Raw genomic sequence first — 17,787 nt, 5'->3', positions numbered from 1 at the left:
CCCTAAGTCAGGTGGTGCTATGTGGAATTTCACTTAGTGTGTGTTTCCAACGGTTTTCCTTCAGGCAGAAGGGGCACGGAAGCCCGCACTGCCAGATCCTCAAAGGCAGGGGAGGGTTCAGGCTCCTGCACCTTTGAGGACAGCCTTCAAAATGAGGTGTTGTGACAGTTCTCCACTGGCTGCTTAAGGAATCGGGGCTCGACAGGCCCAGAAGGTCTGCCCTGGTTCCATCACCTAATTGTGCACCCGGGAGAGGTGACCTGACGGCAGACTCTGCGGGCTCTTCTTAAACACGGCTTCTGGGCAACAGAAAAGTGGCCATGAGATAAATACCTTCATCCAGTCAGACCCGGGTGTGTGTTGTTGGTAAGGCTTAAATCTACTTGAAGTTGGGAGCAGCGCTGATACCATGGCAGATCATAAAACAGTTTCCCTTCTTTCCGTTTGTAACTAAATTCGTTAAACAAAACAGAAGAGGATGCCAGCTTGAGCAGCCTCCGCTGTGGACCGGAGCAGGAACTGATGTCTGTCTGCATTAACTTGCTGCTACTGACGGGTTTTGTCTCTCCTAGCAACCGGTGTTCAACTCCCTCACAAACTGCTTGGGACCACGGAAGCTCCTGCACAGTGGCAAGCTGTACAAGGCCAAGAGCAGTAAGGAGCTGTACGGCTTCCTCTTCAATGACTTCCTCCTGCTCACCTACATGGTTAAACAGTTTGTCTCTTCCGGCTCCGATAAACTCTTCAGCCCCAAATGCAACTCCCAGTTCAAAATGTACAAAATGGTGAGTGAACCAGGGTGCCCCGCGGGCGTGTTGGTACAGTGGGACCTGGCTTCTCATGAGGAACGCTGTTCTCCCCGCTGGGACGAGCTGCCTGGGCCTGGCTGATCGTTTGCTGTCAGACGGGCACTATGCCGTTTGGCTCAGCCCCTGGAAAAGGACAGGCTTTTGTCTCTTGGTTTTATAAACACTTGTTTCCACTTTGGGGTGAAAGGGCAGAAACTGCATTGTGCCTGAGCAGCTTTTGAACATCAAAAGCTGGAGCCTTGACTTAAGTGCACAAGTTCCTGCATCCTCAAGAACATACCTGTCCTTCTTAGAAAACAGTGAAAGGTGCAAAACTTCAGTCCCTGTGTCCACACGGTGCGTGTTCTCAAGGTTTTGCAGCTGGGGGGATAAGTTTGAGTATTGGGGCTGCTTTCCGCCAGGGAAGCTGTGGGATCTCCGGGATTTCCAGGCTCCACACTGCAGCTCTGCTTACGCGGTCCTGCCCCTTTCACAGAGTTGCTCCTCGAGTGAAACAGAACGGAGTGTATCGCCAGGGTAGTTTTTTCTCTCAGTCCTTTCTCACATCCTTTATATGGTGATGTGATTGTTCGTCCCGTGTCCTTCGACGTTCATTTTCCCTACAGCAAAACAATGTATTGAAACATCCTTGTAGAGTTTCTGCTTATTGTCAGGGTGACGCTGCCGCAGCGACGTTTGCTTTTCTTTCAGCCTGTTTTCCTTAATGAAGTCCTAGTGAAAATGCCCACAGACCCTTCAAGTGATGAGCCAGTTTTCCACATATCACACATTGACAGAGTTTACACGCTTAAAACTGACAACATTAACGAGCGGTGAGTACTCAAAATGCAGATCTGAGCTTAAACTTGTTGCTGATGGCTGCAGGCTGTTGCCAGGGAGCAGACATGGGGGTCTCTGAGTTCAGGAACAGGGTTTGGTCTCTCGGTCAGGAAATCCATTAGTTTGACTCTCATTTGAATTCCAAGTTTTCTCTGATTTTGTTCTGCTTGCGCGGAAGCTGCTGCAGTGGAATCGAGTCACATCTGCTGCTCCTGGATGTTACAGTTGTATAGAAGAATAGTCCAGGGCTGCAAAGTCCTGCATCCCATAGATTTTTCCCCAGTCCTGGTCAGTCTTTAATGTGACCCAGCAGCCTTTAATAAAAGACCAGCTCCACTTCCATTTATTTAGGCTGATGTGGAAGTGTGGCATGAGATGAAATCTGAAAACTCTATCACTTTAGTCCTTGAACTAACTTGATTCGTGATGCCTCTGAAACCCAGTGGGGGTAAAAAAAATGGCAAAAGCGATTGGGGCGGAGTCGCTGATACTGAGGAATTTCCTGCCTCTGGTACAACCCTGACCGTAGGGATTGCTCTTTGCAGCACTGCCTGGGTCCAGAAAATCAAAGCAGCGTCAGAGCAGTACATCGAAACCGAGAAGAAGAAACGTGAAAAGGCTTATCAAGGTACCTACCGAGTTCTGTATTTCCCTCTCATCCACCCGGACTCGTGGGTAGGGCCTTTTCCGGAGGGTGCCACAGTCTCCCTGTGGGATCTCCCTCTTCAGATCTGTTGCCAGTTTTTACAGTTGAACCAATCTGTTTATTTGGTGAGACACTGGCCCAGGTTGCCCAGAGAGGTGGTGGAGGCCCCATCCCTGGAGACATTCAAGGCCAGGCTTGATGAAGCTCTGAGCAACCTGATCTAGTTGAAGATGTCCCTGCTGACTGCAGGGGGGTTGGACTAGATGGCCTTTAAAGGTGCCTTCCAACCCAACACATTCTATGATTTCTGGCTTCTTTGTTCCCAGCGCGCTCACAGAAGACCTCTGGAATAGGACGCTTGATGGTGCACGTGATCGAAGCAACAGAGCTGAAGGCCTGTAAGCCCAATGGTAAGTAAAGGAAATAGTGCCGGATCACTTTTATTCCTGCGACGTTTGGCAAGGCTTGCTGAGAGGAGTCTGGCGATTGGAGAAACATTGTGGATTCAGCTGTGGATGCCGGAGTGAAGAACCAACTCGGTGCTGCTCTGGCATGTAGGGATTGCCTGACCCACACCTTCTGGATAGCAGCATCCACGGGTGTCCAGGCCGCCTCCAGATGGGGAGGGAGGTTTCTGCGCTGCAGAGGTGTTTCACTGCTCGTTCTGTGTTTAGGGAAGAGCAACCCGTATTGTGAAATCAGCATGGGCTCCCAGAGCTACACTACGAGGACCCTGCAGGACACCTTGAATCCCAAGTGGAACTTCAACTGCCAGTTCTTCATTAAGGATCTGTATCAGGATGTCCTGTGCATCACCATGTTTGACAGAGATCAGTTCTCACCCGATGGTAAGTGTGAACATTGGGTTTAGGAAAAGAAGGCTTTTTGGTGACTTGGGGTACACCGTTCCTCGGTTCCGAGAGCCTGTAGGTATGATTCCTTCCTGAGAAATGTATAAAAATGTCTCCTTGCTCAAGAGGTTCAGAAGTCCTCCAGAACCAGCAGCTCTGGGCAGTCAGGTTTCATCCCACTCTGGCTTTTGTTTCAGACACAGAAGGATTATTTTGTCAAGCTGGGGAGACAGAGAAGTCGAAAGCAGAAGTTTTTCAGGTGCCTGAAAATAAGGTGCTAGGTTATTATCAAGCTGTTGCATAGCAACAGTTTGATAAGCTTTCTTTTTTTGCTTGGAAACGGAACACATTTTTGGCAGCCGGTAGCTTCCAATACTTTTTCAAAGGTTAAGTGCTTTTTCAGGGCTCTGACACACAGTGGATTACTTCAGATTTGCAAGGTGCTGCCTTGACCCGAGTTGCCCTGTGTGTAACTGTAGCTCAGGCTTTTCTCCTGTCAGGTAACGGGACTTGGTGAGGCCGCTTCTCCCCGTTGGACAGCCGAGGCTGCTGGTTTTGCAGTTCATGGTAAACTTTTTAATGCACACGAACACACAAAGATAATTATATATGAAACGTCCAGAAAGAGGGTATCTCGTTTCTGAACAGGACTGTAAACCTACTCGAGGCAGTAGAGGTTCAACGTCGTCGTTCTTGTGAAAAGAATGATATATACGCCTAGTTTAAAGTTGGCTGAACCAAAATAGTTGGGTTTGGTTTTTTATTGTCTTCGTAGCACCGCAGCTGACTTGTAAAGAGGTTCCATCACTTAACTCTGACCCTCCAGCTCTAAGAGTTAACATTTGAAATTGCGTTTCTGAAAGGGAGCTGTATTTTTAAAGCCCTTAGATCAAACAGAGGCATGTTTTCCACCCTAATTCCATAGCATTTTTTCTGTTTTTTCTAAAAATACTATTTTTTGTCACTGCTGGCTGATTTACACTGGGCTGAGGGCTAGTCAACAGAAAGCTTGGGAGCAGTGCTCTGGAACTGAAGACACACTATGTAGCGTTGCTGCTTAACCTGACACTTTCACATCTTCTAAGCTTAAGTCTTTGCTTAATGAGATTTCTGATTCATTTGCCCAACAGATTTTTTGGGTCGCACTGAAGTTCCAGTAGCAAAAATCAGAACAGAACAAGAAAGCAAAGGCCCCATGACTAAACACTTACTGCTGCATGAAGTTCCAACAGGAGAAGTCTGGGTCCGTTTTGACCTGCAGCTCTTTGACCAGAAAACACTCCTCTAAGAACACTTTTTTTTTTAATTTATGAAGGACAACTGACGCTGACAGCCTGAACGTTTTCTGTAAAAGATTCCTTGCCCCACGCTGCTTATTAAGCAAGAATTCCTGCTGCTTCCATGTTTCCTTTTAGTTATTGGGTTGCGCTTAGTTCCTCGCAGCGTTCGAAGTTGTTGTTGATCTATGCAAGCACAAATGTTACTGTACATACAGTACTATAGCTCAGTGCCTTTTTATTATGTTGGAATATCTTGGGTTTGGATGCCAATGTTTCCATTTTCAGGGCCATAAAAAGTATTAGGTAGAAATGTGGCATCAAGATGTATGTATATTTTACCACTTAGTCTCACATAGACTGAGGAATGGTTTAGCTCAGCACTGGAATCATTCCATTTGAAATCTGAAAAGTGATATCCACTGGAATCTTCTCGTCTCAGGATGATAGTTTTAAAGATTAAATGCTGAAGAAGCCTTAGCACTGGAGAAGCCTCCGCTGTATTGTATATTCTTCAAGAATCAAGTGTAGTTCTTTACTTGACTTAGTTCCGCACTGAAATCAGTAACTGCTACTTGATTTTTTTTTTTCTGATTCAGTTTGATTCATCGTTCTTTGCTGCGACAATGGGGTTGTGAAGAATAACTAGAAAAAAATATTTTAAATACTGTGACCCACAGTAATGTGGAAAAATACTCTTTGTCTTTTGGTTTGTTTTTTTTCCTAAATGTAAGTTATTTGTGTACATTTCCTTGGTCTTGCAGACCTCCATGTGAATCTTGAAGCTTTGACATTGCCAACATGTATATAGAGAGTAAAATATAAGTTTATTAATGTAATTTGTCTACAGATGTTTATTGATGCATAGTGATTTTTAAGAAGTATATTTTATTGTACAGGGGAATGTGAAATAATGAGAAAAACTTAAAGGATTAAATTCAAGAAAAGTTTATTACGAGTTTAAAAGGTTTGATTGGGGGAACTGTCGCCCCAACACGAATATGTAAAATGAGACTGGTTGAAAGCAAAAACTTTCTCTTGGTAACAGAATCAGGGATGGTTAAAAAAAAAAAAACAGCAAAAGAGTTTGTTTATAAAGGATTGGATACATTGTAACCGTTTTACTGCCTGCTTCAACTGCTTTGTTAAAAAAGCCCAGCAGGCAATTCTGAGCGGCGCGTGCCCTTGTTTTCCGCGGGCGCCGCGATACCTCCTGATGTCTGACAGCGTCACACCCGCTGGCCATCTGTGCACCCTCCTGTTACGGGGCTGAGGCAACCTCTGTTACTTTTAACACTTTTCTGTGGTTCAGTTATTTCTAATCCTAAATAAAAGTAAATCTTGGCAACTCTTGAGAGCTCGTGTCTGTACAGTGGGAGTTTGGAGCTTCTTGAACAAGCACAGAGAAAATTCTGTTTTCAGGCTTGGACACCAGAGCTGCTGTGCAGTGCCACCAGCGGGGAGGCAGGGACCACACTGGAACAAGAGGGAAACCGATTTGCAGGGCACCGACCGCATTTGTCGCTCAGCACCGACTCTGAAAAGTGCTAAACATCTTGTACAAGAACACTTTCCATCTCCCCCTCCTGCCTTCTCCAAACACACAATATATATGTTAAAGTTTGGTTTACCGCTTGTACACTGCCTCCAGGAGAAAGTCCTTTGAAACCTTGGTAGTAACCTAATAATATTTTGCAAGATATTCGCTATGGGAGTTCTGATAAGGAGCCGAACAAACAAAACTAGATAATTATTTCCTTATTAGTGCTTTCTAAGTACACATCTGCTAAACCCCGCACAGAACCAGCAGCACCTTCTCCTCCTTCTCATTCAAAGAGATGCTTTGTTCTTAAATCTTAAGGTGACCTCTTTCAGCTTCATGCAAAATTGCAACAGCAGATTTTGCAAGCTTTGCCCTTCCCTCTGCCTGCTGCTAACATTCACGCTTCTTGTAACGTGAAATACAGCGGACGTGGCTGTAGCCATTGCCAGAGCTGGGCTTAACACATAGATTCTGCACCGCACGGAAGAGGGGCCTAGCAGATGTCTTTGACTTCGCTCACCAGTTCATCTCCTTTAACGCAAAGGCTCTGTCACCCTATAAACCAGAGAACATCAGCACTGTCTTTGTAGAGCTGAGCCTAAGTTAAACCACCTAAGCTAGCAGGTTGTGGCCTGTAGTGCTGGAGCTGGAAATAACAGCAGCAGCATCTCAAACGTTTCTTTGGTTGCTGGGCAACAGTACTTCAGAACCACAGGTTTAGGACAATGAATTTATTGCACTTTGCCAGAAGACCTGGTCTGTTATCACTTGTTTTGGCAGAAGATGTCGTGTATTTTGGAAATGGTACCTTCTGATGGCTGTGCTTGCCGCTGCAGTCAGCCAGAGGACAGGTGACATCATTGGCTCTCACTGTCTTTGTGGTGGCTGATGACTTTCCGCCTTTAAACAGAAGTGAAAACTATTGCCAGGTCATGCAACACGAAGGCCGCTGTAGCGCAGCAGAGCTCCCTGCACTAGCTCTTCCCCACACTGAGTCACTCCAGGAAATGTTTGTCTTTGTGACCAGTTTTCCTTCTAGAAGGCACCATTATCCTGTAACTGCTCTAAACATGCTGGAGTAAAGCCCTGGGCCAGTAAGAGGCATAAAACTCAAGGGCAGGGGCTGGCAGGGGAGAGAGTGGGCCCGGTTCAGGAGGCCATCAGGCTCCCAGTTCAGCTTTGACATCCTTGTCACCGGGGAGCAGGAGTTCTCTTAAATGTTGTATACTGCAATGGTGGAACCAGAGAGCTTTCGAAAGGGGTGAATAAGAGCACTGGGACTTCAAGAAAACAACATAATTTAAAAAAAAAAAAAAAAAAAGTAAAAATCACTCTTGGCTGATCCCCAAATGCTTCTCTGTCAGGGCAGGCCAGCTGGGGCTCTCTGCTCTTCTCAGCTTAGGCAGCTCATCGCTGTGCCGGTTCAGTTCACCATTAGTGCTCGACTATGTATCGAGCCCAATCAGCCTGTACACCAAAGAAACCCTGTTATGAAGCTCAGCTATAGGACGCAACTTTCTGGAGTGGGGTGTAGCTCCCTCAGCACAAGGCGCTTCTTTACAGGACCAGCCTCAAGGGACACTCTTGGCCAAGAGAGCTGGGACAGTTTAGCGTGGAGAAGAGAAGGCTCGGGGGGATCTCATCGATACCTTTACAAATACCTGAAGGGAGAGTACAAAGAAAACAGAGCCAGGTACTTTTCAGTGGTGCCCAGTTGACAGGAGGAGAGGCAATGGGGACAAACTGGAACACAGGAGGTTCCCTCTGACCATCAAGAAACACTGTTCCACTGTGAAGGTGAGAGTCCACTGGCACAGGCTGCCTAGAGAAGCTGTGAATTCTCCATCCTTGGAGACTTGGTCCTGGGCAGTGGCAGGGGAGGTTGGACATGATGACTGAGAGAGGTCCCTTCCAACCTCAGCCAGCCTGTGACACAATTATGACCTCCCTCTGCTCCCAGAATCTAGAAACTAATAGCAAAAAATAAACCCAAACTCAAAGCAAATATGAACATGAAATCCTTTCAGATCTTCCAGTAAAGCACCCAGGAGATATTCCATGGCTTGACCTGTAGGACTGGCTGCATGCAGAAAACGCAGGAAACGCCCTACCAAAAGCCACTTTATTTCAAGGCTCAGCTTGACCAGCAACGCTCTACTTCAGTACATCCTGCTGTCCACTGCACACCTGAAGGCTCTCCCTTCACCAACACTCCTTTCTCAGGAGAAATACACAGTAAAGCAGAATTCACCATGAAATTTAAGTTTTAGCAAAAAGCAGGACAACCGCCTCATCCACTGTAGCTGTTGTGCTGCCTCTCAATAAACACCACATTAGCTCTTACCTCCTCATTTGGTGGACCTCACTAGCAATGTAGGCATGTGGTACCTTCAGCCACTCAACTGCATCCATACGTTGTCGGCTCAAAGGAAGCAGCAGCCGTTCTGCTTTACTGAGTTCGTTCAGCTCTTTGGAAGAGTATGGTCTTCCTGGCAGGAAAGTAAAAAGTGTTTCGTGTAAGGATCTGCTGTCACAAGCAAGGCTGGCCCCCTTGACGAAACACTTCTAAGGGATACCAATTGTTTAAAATACCTGTCTCACACTGCTTGATAATGCCTGTCTCAGTAAGCTTTCTTTGAATGTCTTCTAACAGAGGATCCTGTAAAGTTGGTATTGAAACCTGTGACAGAGACAGCTATGTCATGCTTACGCACCAACATAGGCACTTTGTCAAAAAGTCTCAAAGACCACAGTCAGAGTGACTGTCAAAGTACTGTTGGTTAGCAGGGAAAGAGCATCAACCTCATTTTTTATTAATAAAAACAAGAGGCGCAGACCTGAGTGGCCTGAAAAACAGAGTATCTCAGCTCCTAAGGCAGGCCATAACACATTCAACAACTCCACCACAAAGTTAGACCATGGGCATGAGATCTGATCTCCTGGAGGCAGCTGATCTTGATGAACCCTGCGTGGCACATTGCAATGAAGTATCAGGTCAGTCCCCACAGCTGCCCAAATCTCAAAGCATCCAGAAGGGATTTAGAGAATTGCACTCCATGGATTTGTGTCCGAGTCCTACCCAACTCTTCTATTAGGTAGCCAAGTCTTTGGTGCATTTGAGTGAGCTTCTGTAAAGATGATCCGAGCTGTAGATTTTTTCCTTCTACAGAGCACACACTCCACTTGCCTGGGAACTCACCAACCCTCTTTAGACAGGACACTTCCCACACTGCCACAATGAATTTGAAATGAAGAAGAACCTCCCTCCCCTGCCATTGCCTACTCTGCCTCCAAATCTGGGCTTAGTGTGGATCCAAAGCATGCTCCTGGTGAAAACCATTTTCAGTCTTGGGCTTAAATGCAGCAGGAGCTGGGACCCCTATTTGTTCAGTTCATAAAACTAGAATGCGTTGCTCTACATCAGTCCCATAGCAGCACATCGGTAACACGCTCTGCCTCCTCTCTAACCATGAACTTCCCGCTGGTCAAAGGGTGCCTCTAAACCTCACGACAGAAACAACCATCACACCTTCCAGCAGTCTGTACATGTCTTCAGGAAGAACGGGTCGTACTCTGATGGGTCATAAGCTTCCAAAGCCACATAGCCCTGTGGGAGAAGCAGGTAAGTGGGTCAGGTCTTGGAAGCTATTCTGATATAAAAAAAAAAAAACAGTAAGAGAGCAGCCAGACTAGGTATTACACAGCCAGGCAAGGTAGAAGCAGAGCACCAGAGGTGGAGGAGAAAAGGACTCCCAAATTTTCACATGCTGCACCTCAGAAGGAAGGTGACTGAAGTGTAACTGGAAAATTCCTCCATCCATTTTAATTTATCATAGGCATAAATACATAATAAATGATTTCATGAAGCATCCAGAAATAATTACAGGCTAAAATGCTAATCACAACCAGGGCAGTCAAGAAAATGGAAGTGTCATTCAAGGGAAAATGTTTTGACTGAGAAGGAAACAGATATTAGAAAGAAAAGAAAAGAAAAATGAAAGAAGTGACTGAGCCCCCACCATCCATAGCCCTAGGCAAGTTACTAGTCTGCGAGATGTGAGCTCCAAGTCAAGGTCATGAGCATGCTTTTCTATCGATATATAGAAGTACTTAATGGTACAGACCACAGCTCCATCTCATCAAGAACTCTGCCTGCAACAAACTTCGTATTCTGCAGTTCAAGTTCCCTACGACCAGAGTTAGCTGAGGAACAGCAAGTACCACCACTTGGTGTTACTACTGATGCAAAGACCAAAGAACACCAGATCGAACAGGCTCTCAAGAGCTGAACAGCTACTGATGTCGACACACTGATCAACTCTGATCCTGAGGAAGGTGAATTACAACATTTTTTCTCCAAATTATAATGCACTGTTTACAGCCAATAAGCCAGGACATACCTAAATTGCATCAGATGACAAAACAAAACATGTAAGTAAAAAACCCAAAAAACCCCAGAGAACAGAGGCCACAAGCGATGCCCTAAGAACAGTAAGAACAGGGCAAGCATATAAAATACTTCTGCCTACTACTCTCAGTCATTCTTCCAAAAACTTGCAAATGAAGTTTTTCGGCTTTCTTGTGCAGACGATTCTCCAGGGGTCCCAGGAAGAAAAAGGAGCATTCAGCCCCTGGCCCTCTGGGTCTCAGCCCTACACAGTTCTTTTTGGCAATCTGTGGGTGCGATTTCGGTAAGTTGAGAGTTGGAAAAAACATACTTTAACATGAACAGTTCAGGAACGCTGCAAGACGAGTCCAAACCCAAAAAAGCAGGATCTGCAGTAGGTTTAAGAGGTCACTGTGTTGAAGGTGCTGACATGGGCGAGTGAGCCAGGCCCCAAAGGCCTGTGCTGTTCCCAGACACTCAGCAGGCACCTGGGTGGCTCCAGGGCTGAAGCTACTGCTAAGCATGACCACAGCTGCCTCTGCAGGGGCCTCTGTTCCCCAGGATCTGGCAGGTCCCCAGAGAGCAAGCAGCAGCTGCGCTTACTACCTCCTGTTTCTTTCCCTGGAAAGCTTTAAGTCCTTAACACACCTCAATTTGCCAAGTTTTAGTGCCACCCCTCGGTTTATTATTACGTATCACCCCATTACAACATGTGCCAAGACCTCCGCTGATTGCGCAGGTGCTGTGTAGCACACCCATGTTTGATCCCTTCGTGTAGTCCATGTATTATTACTCACACACCCCTTGACAGAAAGTAGAGCAACAACCTGCTCTCAAAAACGAGACAGAAGGGTCTCTTAGTCTGCAGCGTTTCAGCACACAATGCCTACAATATCCTGGACCACTAGAAACTGAATTGTGGCTAACACAGCAGTAATCCAGGCTGGGGAAACTTCCCCCTCCTTGCAGGCTGCAGCACGGCACTTCTGCTGGCGCTAGAAGAAAAGCAGAGCTGCTGCCATCTTCATGCTATGATCAGCCATCTCATCATGCATCTGCAGTCCGTGTCCCTGGGACTAGGGGTAAGGAGGAGGTGAAAATGAGTATGAAAAGGAGAAAGATTTAAGGCAAAAAAACCACATATGAGCAGATGACCGGAACAATGGAGAGGCACGAAAAAGAAGGCAGCAAATTGAGCTGAAAGAAAGACGGAGATGGAGGAACCTGGAAGGACAGTAAGGAGAGCATTAGAGGGGAGGGAGAGAATGGAGGAAAGGGGGGAGAAGGCAGCTTTGGAAAGCAAAGGAAAGGACAGTGGAGAACTTGGAGGAATCATCAGAAGCAACAAGGTGAGATACAGCACTGTGGAGTCTGACAGAAGAAAGAGGGGCAAAACAGTGGGAGACTTGAGCATGAAGTGTTGACTGGAGAGAGAAAGAGGGAGGAAAGACTGGAGGAAGAAGAATAGATATGGAAAGTGGGAATGGACCGGTAACAGAGACACAAGAAAGTGAGGAGAACTGGGGAACAGGACAAGCAGAAGCCTAATAGCAGGGAAGAGAGCAAGAGAAAATGCACAAAAAAGAAGGGGGGGAATGCACAGCTAGAAGTCAGTATATTAACCACTCCACAGAAGTGCCTCAAGTTCTATAAAATTTATCATCTGCTGCCACAATTAATGCAAACTTATGCAAATTAATTGTCCTGTTACTCTGAAGGGCTTCCGCCTGCTTTTCAGACATGCTGATGGTAGAGCTGACATCACAGAGCAAGGAGAAAAGATGGAGGCTGATCACTGCTACTGTGCTTGCTCAGGGAGAAGGACACATCCCAGGACACCAGTGATTGCTTTGGAGGACACCCAGCAATGTCCTGACCTGACACAGAAGCTTGCAAGATGGACTGATGCAGACCCAGATATGTACAGTACACCCAACGTATCCTAAATCCCAGGACTTCAGCTCTTTGTCATTACATGCAGTTTAAATGCATGCATTTTTTACATCAGACCTTTGAAAAAGAGATCATTTGCCCTCATTAAAACACCACAGCTCCCATGACATTTTAATTTCTGGATGGGAAACTTGTTTACAGTTTCTTAACTCCACTGTGCAGTGGTTTCCACTGACAACAAAAGCCTGCGCTAGATAAAATACTATTCTATTTGTAGCAGATGATGTAACTGCTCTTATTGCTCTACATATCCATCCCTGAGATGCAGAAAGTTGAGTCACAGAATCTGATACTCAACAGTGGTGTGAAATTCAGTGCAAAAATCAAGAAAACCAGCAAGTATTTCCTACAGTGACTGCAATTTTTATGAGTACTGAAACACATGGAAGTACAGAATCCAGGAGTTAGGTCTGTTCACCTGCATGCAGACTTAAGAAAATTGTTAGTGTCTCCCTGTTCCCACTTTTTTTTCTTTTATAAAGCTTGATGAGTAGTATCCAAGGCCATGAAATTGTTTCACTCGTGCTCTGCCAACATACTGCAGTACTGCTCTAGCTGAACTCCTGAGGCATGAGAGTGCGGTCCACTCCTTTCAGGTGGCAGAGCTCAAGGTTCTCCCTCTAAATGGTCCGGCTTGCAGAGGGAAACCCCCCACAATACAGTGTTTCACCATATTCAGACCCCAGCACGTGCTCACTGCACCAAACAATGCTATTGTTTGTATCTGAACTCAAACAGCTGTAATGATGTATGTCACCATTACAGAAGTCCTTAAGAAGAGTAAGTTACAGGTAAGGCACATCTGAACTCCAGGCTACTCAACGGAGCAGGAAATAACAGCTAGACCCCTGATCTTGTCCACACCCCTCTGTATGCAACCCCCACAACAGAAATTTAATTCTCGTTGATACCTTATTATTACAGTAGTTTAAATAGAGAGAGTGTTGTTGTTCTTTCCTTTTCCGTATTTCTTCGCTTGACTGGCTTTCCATTTTGTCCTGAATTTTCTGTAGCAGTGGCTCTGAAACATCCTCAAGCCATTTCTTGTACAGGATCTCCTTCTTTCTCAGATTTAAGAAATCATTGTGCCTCAAATACCTGTCCACCTCCTAAGTAAGAAATGGAAAATAAAAACCATACAACCTATTGGCCAACCACATGAAAGAGTCCACGCGTGAAGGTACGCAGCTTGGCTGACCTGATCTGACTGGCCACTGCTGCAAGGGCCCTGTTTTCCAGCCCCTCTTTCTGCTCCTCCCTCTCTCCTCTTCCCACCACTTGTTTCCTAGCTCTCCCTTGAACGAGCTCTGTCATTCAGACTCTTAATTTTTAAGCTGTAGTTCAAGACTGGCAGAAAATCATTCACTTTCTCCCACCAGGTTAGTGAGCTGAAATCAATCAGAGCAGGGGTCTGATAAACACCAGACCATGCAAGACAGGGAGCAGGAGAAGGACATTCTCCCTGCAGCACTGGCATTCTGCTAGATCAGATCAGCGCCCCCCCCGGCCTTTATTCACAGGCCCACTGTCATCATCTAATCACACCCACAGAACAAAAGTTACACGCAAACAGGCAGGTAAGTCACCAAAGACAGACGATTCCTAATAGCTCATATTTAGGGTTACCACTTCTGTGCTATCCCTCTGCACTCATGGGGATATCCCGAGGAGACTGAGGTGGCCAGAATTTAGTTTTCCAAGAATACCAATTGACATGTTACCATGAATCACTGATGGAGAGAAAAAACATTGACACGCATGAAAGCATACAGCAAGTTGGAGAAGAGCTATCACTTCTTACCCTCACAAAATAATTTTCTCTGTCCAAGATGCACTGAGCAGAAGCAACGATGTCTCGGCTTTCATCATCCGCTGCCTAACAAAACACCAAAAAACACAGGAAGTAAAAGCAGGACTAGAGTAGGAGTTAGAATTACCTCTGTATTCAAAATAAGTACTTGTGTTGTGATTAAAGGCACATTACACTATAACCCAGGTGGCAGAATAGCACAGGGAGGCAAATCCTTGAAAGACTTGCTCTGAATCATTAGCTTAAATGTAGCAATAGAGGAGTACTGGAAGAACTAGAATGTATGTATTCAGTGGGACCAGACCATACACCTCCTTGGCCGCTCCTCACCTCAACCACACCACCACTTGCTCCTTGCCACTGTTGCTCACTTGTGGCCAATGAAGGCAGCAAGAGGCATCTCTCTGCACCTTCATTTTCAATACAGATCCAGACACGCTTTGATCATTTTTATGGCCCTCCTCTGCACCCGCTCCAACAGGTCCATGTCCTTCCTGTGCTGAGGGCTCCAGAGCTGGACACAGGACTGCAGGTGGGGCCTCACCAGAGCAGAGTAGAGGGGCAGAATCCCCTTCCTCGCCCTGCTGGCCACGCTGCTTTTGATGCAGGCCAGGATGTGGTTGGCTTTCTGGGCTGCGAGTGCACATTGCCAGCTCATGTTGAGCTTCTCATCAACCAACACCCCCAGCTCTTTTTCCTCAGGGCTGCTCTCAGTCCATTCTCTGCCCAGCCTGTGTTTGTGCTTGGGATTGCCCTGACCCCACTGAAAGTTTAAATGAGTTTCAGTACATCCATATTAAATATTTCTACCAACACAAGTTAATCCTCAAGTGACTTGGTTTTACTTAGACCTAAGACAGAGACAGGGCTGAAACATTCACATTTCATCTCTTTGACCTGCTGCTTACCTCCCATGATTTCCATAAATTAATTCAGACTCATCCCTGCTGCAACTTTCTTGTGCCATTTAGAAAATAAGCTACAGCCATCGCATTTTTGCCTAAGCCTACCATGCCTGCGCAGCACAAGACTGCACAGAAAGGAAAATTAGCCTGCTACTCCCAGCGTTTAATATTAATTTTTAATTCCAATAAACAGTGTAGTTTCCAGTCATATCTGCCTTGACGCCATTTACCAGCTCCACACTCCAACAGGCTTCTTCTCCTGGACATCATACATCAAAGCAAGCAGGGAGGAAACAAGTCATAGAAAAAAAAAACACCACCAAAAACAAATGAGAAAGGGGAAATCTAATTTTCTGGCATGTTTTAAGACCCTTTCATCCTACTGTTTGAAACAACTGGCATGTTGCATTACACCTGCCACATCTGCTTCACATAATCACAGAAACCTTCTAAAACTAATACCTTAACAGCACCAGGAAGACATGGCCATCTCTCCAGCTGAGAAGAACCACTAAGAGAACATACTCAGAATATACATTGATCAACAAGTGAGAAGGTTTCCTTCAGGATGATACACATCTGAAGAATCCTTACAGAACCAAAGGAGTTAGGTCTCTTGTTCCTGGAGAAGAGAAGGCTCAGGGTGAACCTCATCACAGTATGCCAGTACTGAAAGGATGGTTACAAAGAGGACAGAGGCTCTCTCTTCACAAGAAGCCACATGGAGCAGACAAGAGGCAACAGGTACAAGTTGCACTGGGAGAAGTTTAATCTTAATAGAAGAAAGAAATTTTTTACAGAAATGGATCACTCACTGGAACAACCTCCCTGGGCACTTGGCAGAGCCCCCATCACCAGAGGTTTTCAAGATGCGACTGGACAGGGTGCTAGATAATCTCAACTAGTATCCCTTTCCCATGAAAGGTTGGACCAGATGACCTTTCAAGGTCACCGAATCACAGAATCGTAGGGTTGGAAGGGACCTCTGGAGATCATCTCGTCCAATCCCCCTGCCAGAGCAGGGCCACCCAGAGCAGGTTGCACAGGAACGCGTCCAGGCGGGTTTGGAATGTCTCCAGAGACGGAGACTCCACCACCTCTCTGGGCAGCCTGTGCCAGGCTCTGCCACCCTCAAAGGAAGGAAGTTCCTCCTCATGTTTAGGTGGAACTCCCTATGCTCAAGTTTGTGCCCATTACCTCTTGTCCTGTCCCCGGGCACCACTGAGAAGAGCCTGGCCCCATCCTCCTGACACCCACCCTTTAAGTATTGATAAGTGTTGATAAGGTCCCCCCTCAGCCGTCTTTTTTCCAGACTGAAGAGACCCAAATCCCTCAGCCTTTCTTCATAAGAGAGGCACTCCAGTCCCCTCATCATCTTGGTAGCCCTTTGCTGCACCCTCTCCAGCAGTTCCCTGTCCTTCCTGAACCGGGGAGCCCAGAACTGGACGCAGCACTCCAGATGTCCCTTCTGGCCTGGGCTGTTCTATGAGTCTATGATCCTAATTAGTTACAAGCTTGTTTTATGGGAAACTTTCTACACACCAAATTGGATGGAACTCAATAAAACTACATCAAAAGGATGCAAGGAGTCAGTAAAAGCCATTGGACTGCTATTTCCAGAGTCCTTTATTCCCCTTCCCAATGACAAACATATCTAAGATTTTACACTTACACAACACACGCATGTGTATGTTTAATGGTTTGGGCATGCTTCTTTGAAGAAAGATATATATATATATACTAAAAAATATGTCCAATTCTACCCACTCACAGTTTAAGCACCTCTTGTAATATCAGACCACCGCTTACTGAGTTAGCAGCCTACTCATGCATACGAGGTAGGCTGTGGTATCATTCCTGACCGCTAATGCTGCTGACTAGCATTAACTTTTGGCTTCCTCTGGAAGATTCATGCAGTACTTGGATGCTAGACGGCCTCAAGCTACATAAAGCTGACAGGAAGGACAGAGCACACACATCTTCCTGTAATGCACGTTTCTGAGCGTGCCTTGGAGGGAGGAACAAAAGCACAGAGACGTTCCTGCAAAGTAGGAGTCACTAACATACCCAGGCACATGCTGGGGACAGCAGTCCTGGAGAGCAGACAGACCGACCAGGTCACTCCCTAGAACTTCAGTGGGTATTAGGTGGCCAGTGCCAAGACAGAAGCTCAGTTACACCCAAATATCCTGCGATCCCAGTTACAGATACTGATTTCATGTGTCCTGAACTGGTTCTTCACAGTAGTATCTACAGCTAAAGGAACGTATAGAGTCACTCACCTGCCAAGGCCTTTGCCAATCACATTCTCTCACAGGTCTCGGAAGTCTTAGTAGCCAGGTAGCATCTGAGCTATTCACAGTACACATCGTTGGACTAGTCTGGGAGAAACATTAAAACATTCAAAATCAAAACCATATAAAACTATTGTATAAACAGCAAATACCTAGTTTTCTTACAATTCCCACCGAAAAATGAAATAAATCTCTAAAGGAATTCTAACTGCTGACGCCAGCAACATTTTCATATCACAGTAAGTTAAACTGAGAGAGATGAAGTATCAAGTTAATCCCTCTGATAGTAACTGTCTGTCTTCATCTCCATGAGCAATGGATAATACATTTTGTTTCAAAGAATAAAGTGATTCACAAATTATTCCAGAATGCTTGTCAGCTTTGAAAACATTTCAGAGTTATCAAATTCCACCTCCTGACTTTTACTTCTTTCCTTTTTGCCTTTTTTCAACTACATAAAAGTCACTTTCAAATAACCGCTACATTCCACCAT

The 17,787-nt window shown here is 45.8% G+C and overlaps 2 protein-coding genes across 5 annotated transcripts in view; one reads left to right on the top strand and one right to left on the bottom strand.

The window, feature by feature from the left end:
- Window positions 1-5,485, top strand: part of ITSN2 (intersectin 2) — an 88,863-nt gene extending 83,378 nt beyond the window's left edge. For all 3 annotated transcript variants that reach the window (XM_054197274.1, XM_054197272.1, XM_054197273.1), the window contains 6 exons: window positions 573-785; window positions 1,500-1,621; window positions 2,174-2,256; window positions 2,601-2,684; window positions 2,949-3,122; window positions 4,256-5,485. In XM_054197274.1, coding sequence (XP_054053249.1) covers window positions 573-785; window positions 1,500-1,621; window positions 2,174-2,256; window positions 2,601-2,684; window positions 2,949-3,122; window positions 4,256-4,413 — 834 coding nt within the window. In that variant the 3' untranslated portion in view covers window positions 4,414-5,485. The remainder of the gene's footprint in view (window positions 1-572; window positions 786-1,499; window positions 1,622-2,173; window positions 2,257-2,600; window positions 2,685-2,948; window positions 3,123-4,255) is intronic.
- A 179-nt stretch (window positions 5,486-5,664) lies between these two features.
- FAM228B (family with sequence similarity 228 member B) overlaps window positions 5,665-17,787 on the bottom strand; it is a 15,298-nt gene continuing 3,175 nt past the window's right edge. Inside the window, exons 3-10 of one of the 2 annotated variants that reach the window (XM_054197279.1) lie at window positions 17,283-17,381; window positions 14,087-14,161; window positions 13,197-13,394; window positions 9,475-9,552; window positions 8,538-8,625; window positions 8,290-8,434; window positions 6,754-6,845; window positions 5,665-5,878 (exon numbers count right to left, since the gene is read on the bottom strand). In XM_054197279.1, the coding sequence (XP_054053254.1) occupies window positions 6,803-6,845; window positions 8,290-8,434; window positions 8,538-8,625; window positions 9,475-9,552; window positions 13,197-13,394; window positions 14,087-14,161; window positions 17,283-17,381 (726 nt within the window). In that variant the 3' untranslated portion in view covers window positions 5,665-5,878; window positions 6,754-6,802. Of the gene's footprint in view, window positions 6,846-8,289; window positions 8,435-8,537; window positions 8,626-9,474; window positions 9,553-13,196; window positions 13,395-14,086; window positions 14,162-17,282; window positions 17,382-17,787 lie in introns of both variants that reach the window. The other variant, XM_054197278.1, reaches the window with a different exon arrangement.

Source organism: Rissa tridactyla, chromosome 3 (genome assembly GCF_028500815.1).
Source record: "Rissa tridactyla isolate bRisTri1 chromosome 3, bRisTri1.patW.cur.20221130, whole genome shotgun sequence".
In the NCBI taxonomy this organism is placed as follows: Eukaryota; Metazoa; Chordata; class Aves; order Charadriiformes; family Laridae; genus Rissa; species Rissa tridactyla.
Note: the sequence above shows the minus strand (reverse complement) of the source record. Positions and strands in the feature narration are given on the sequence as shown.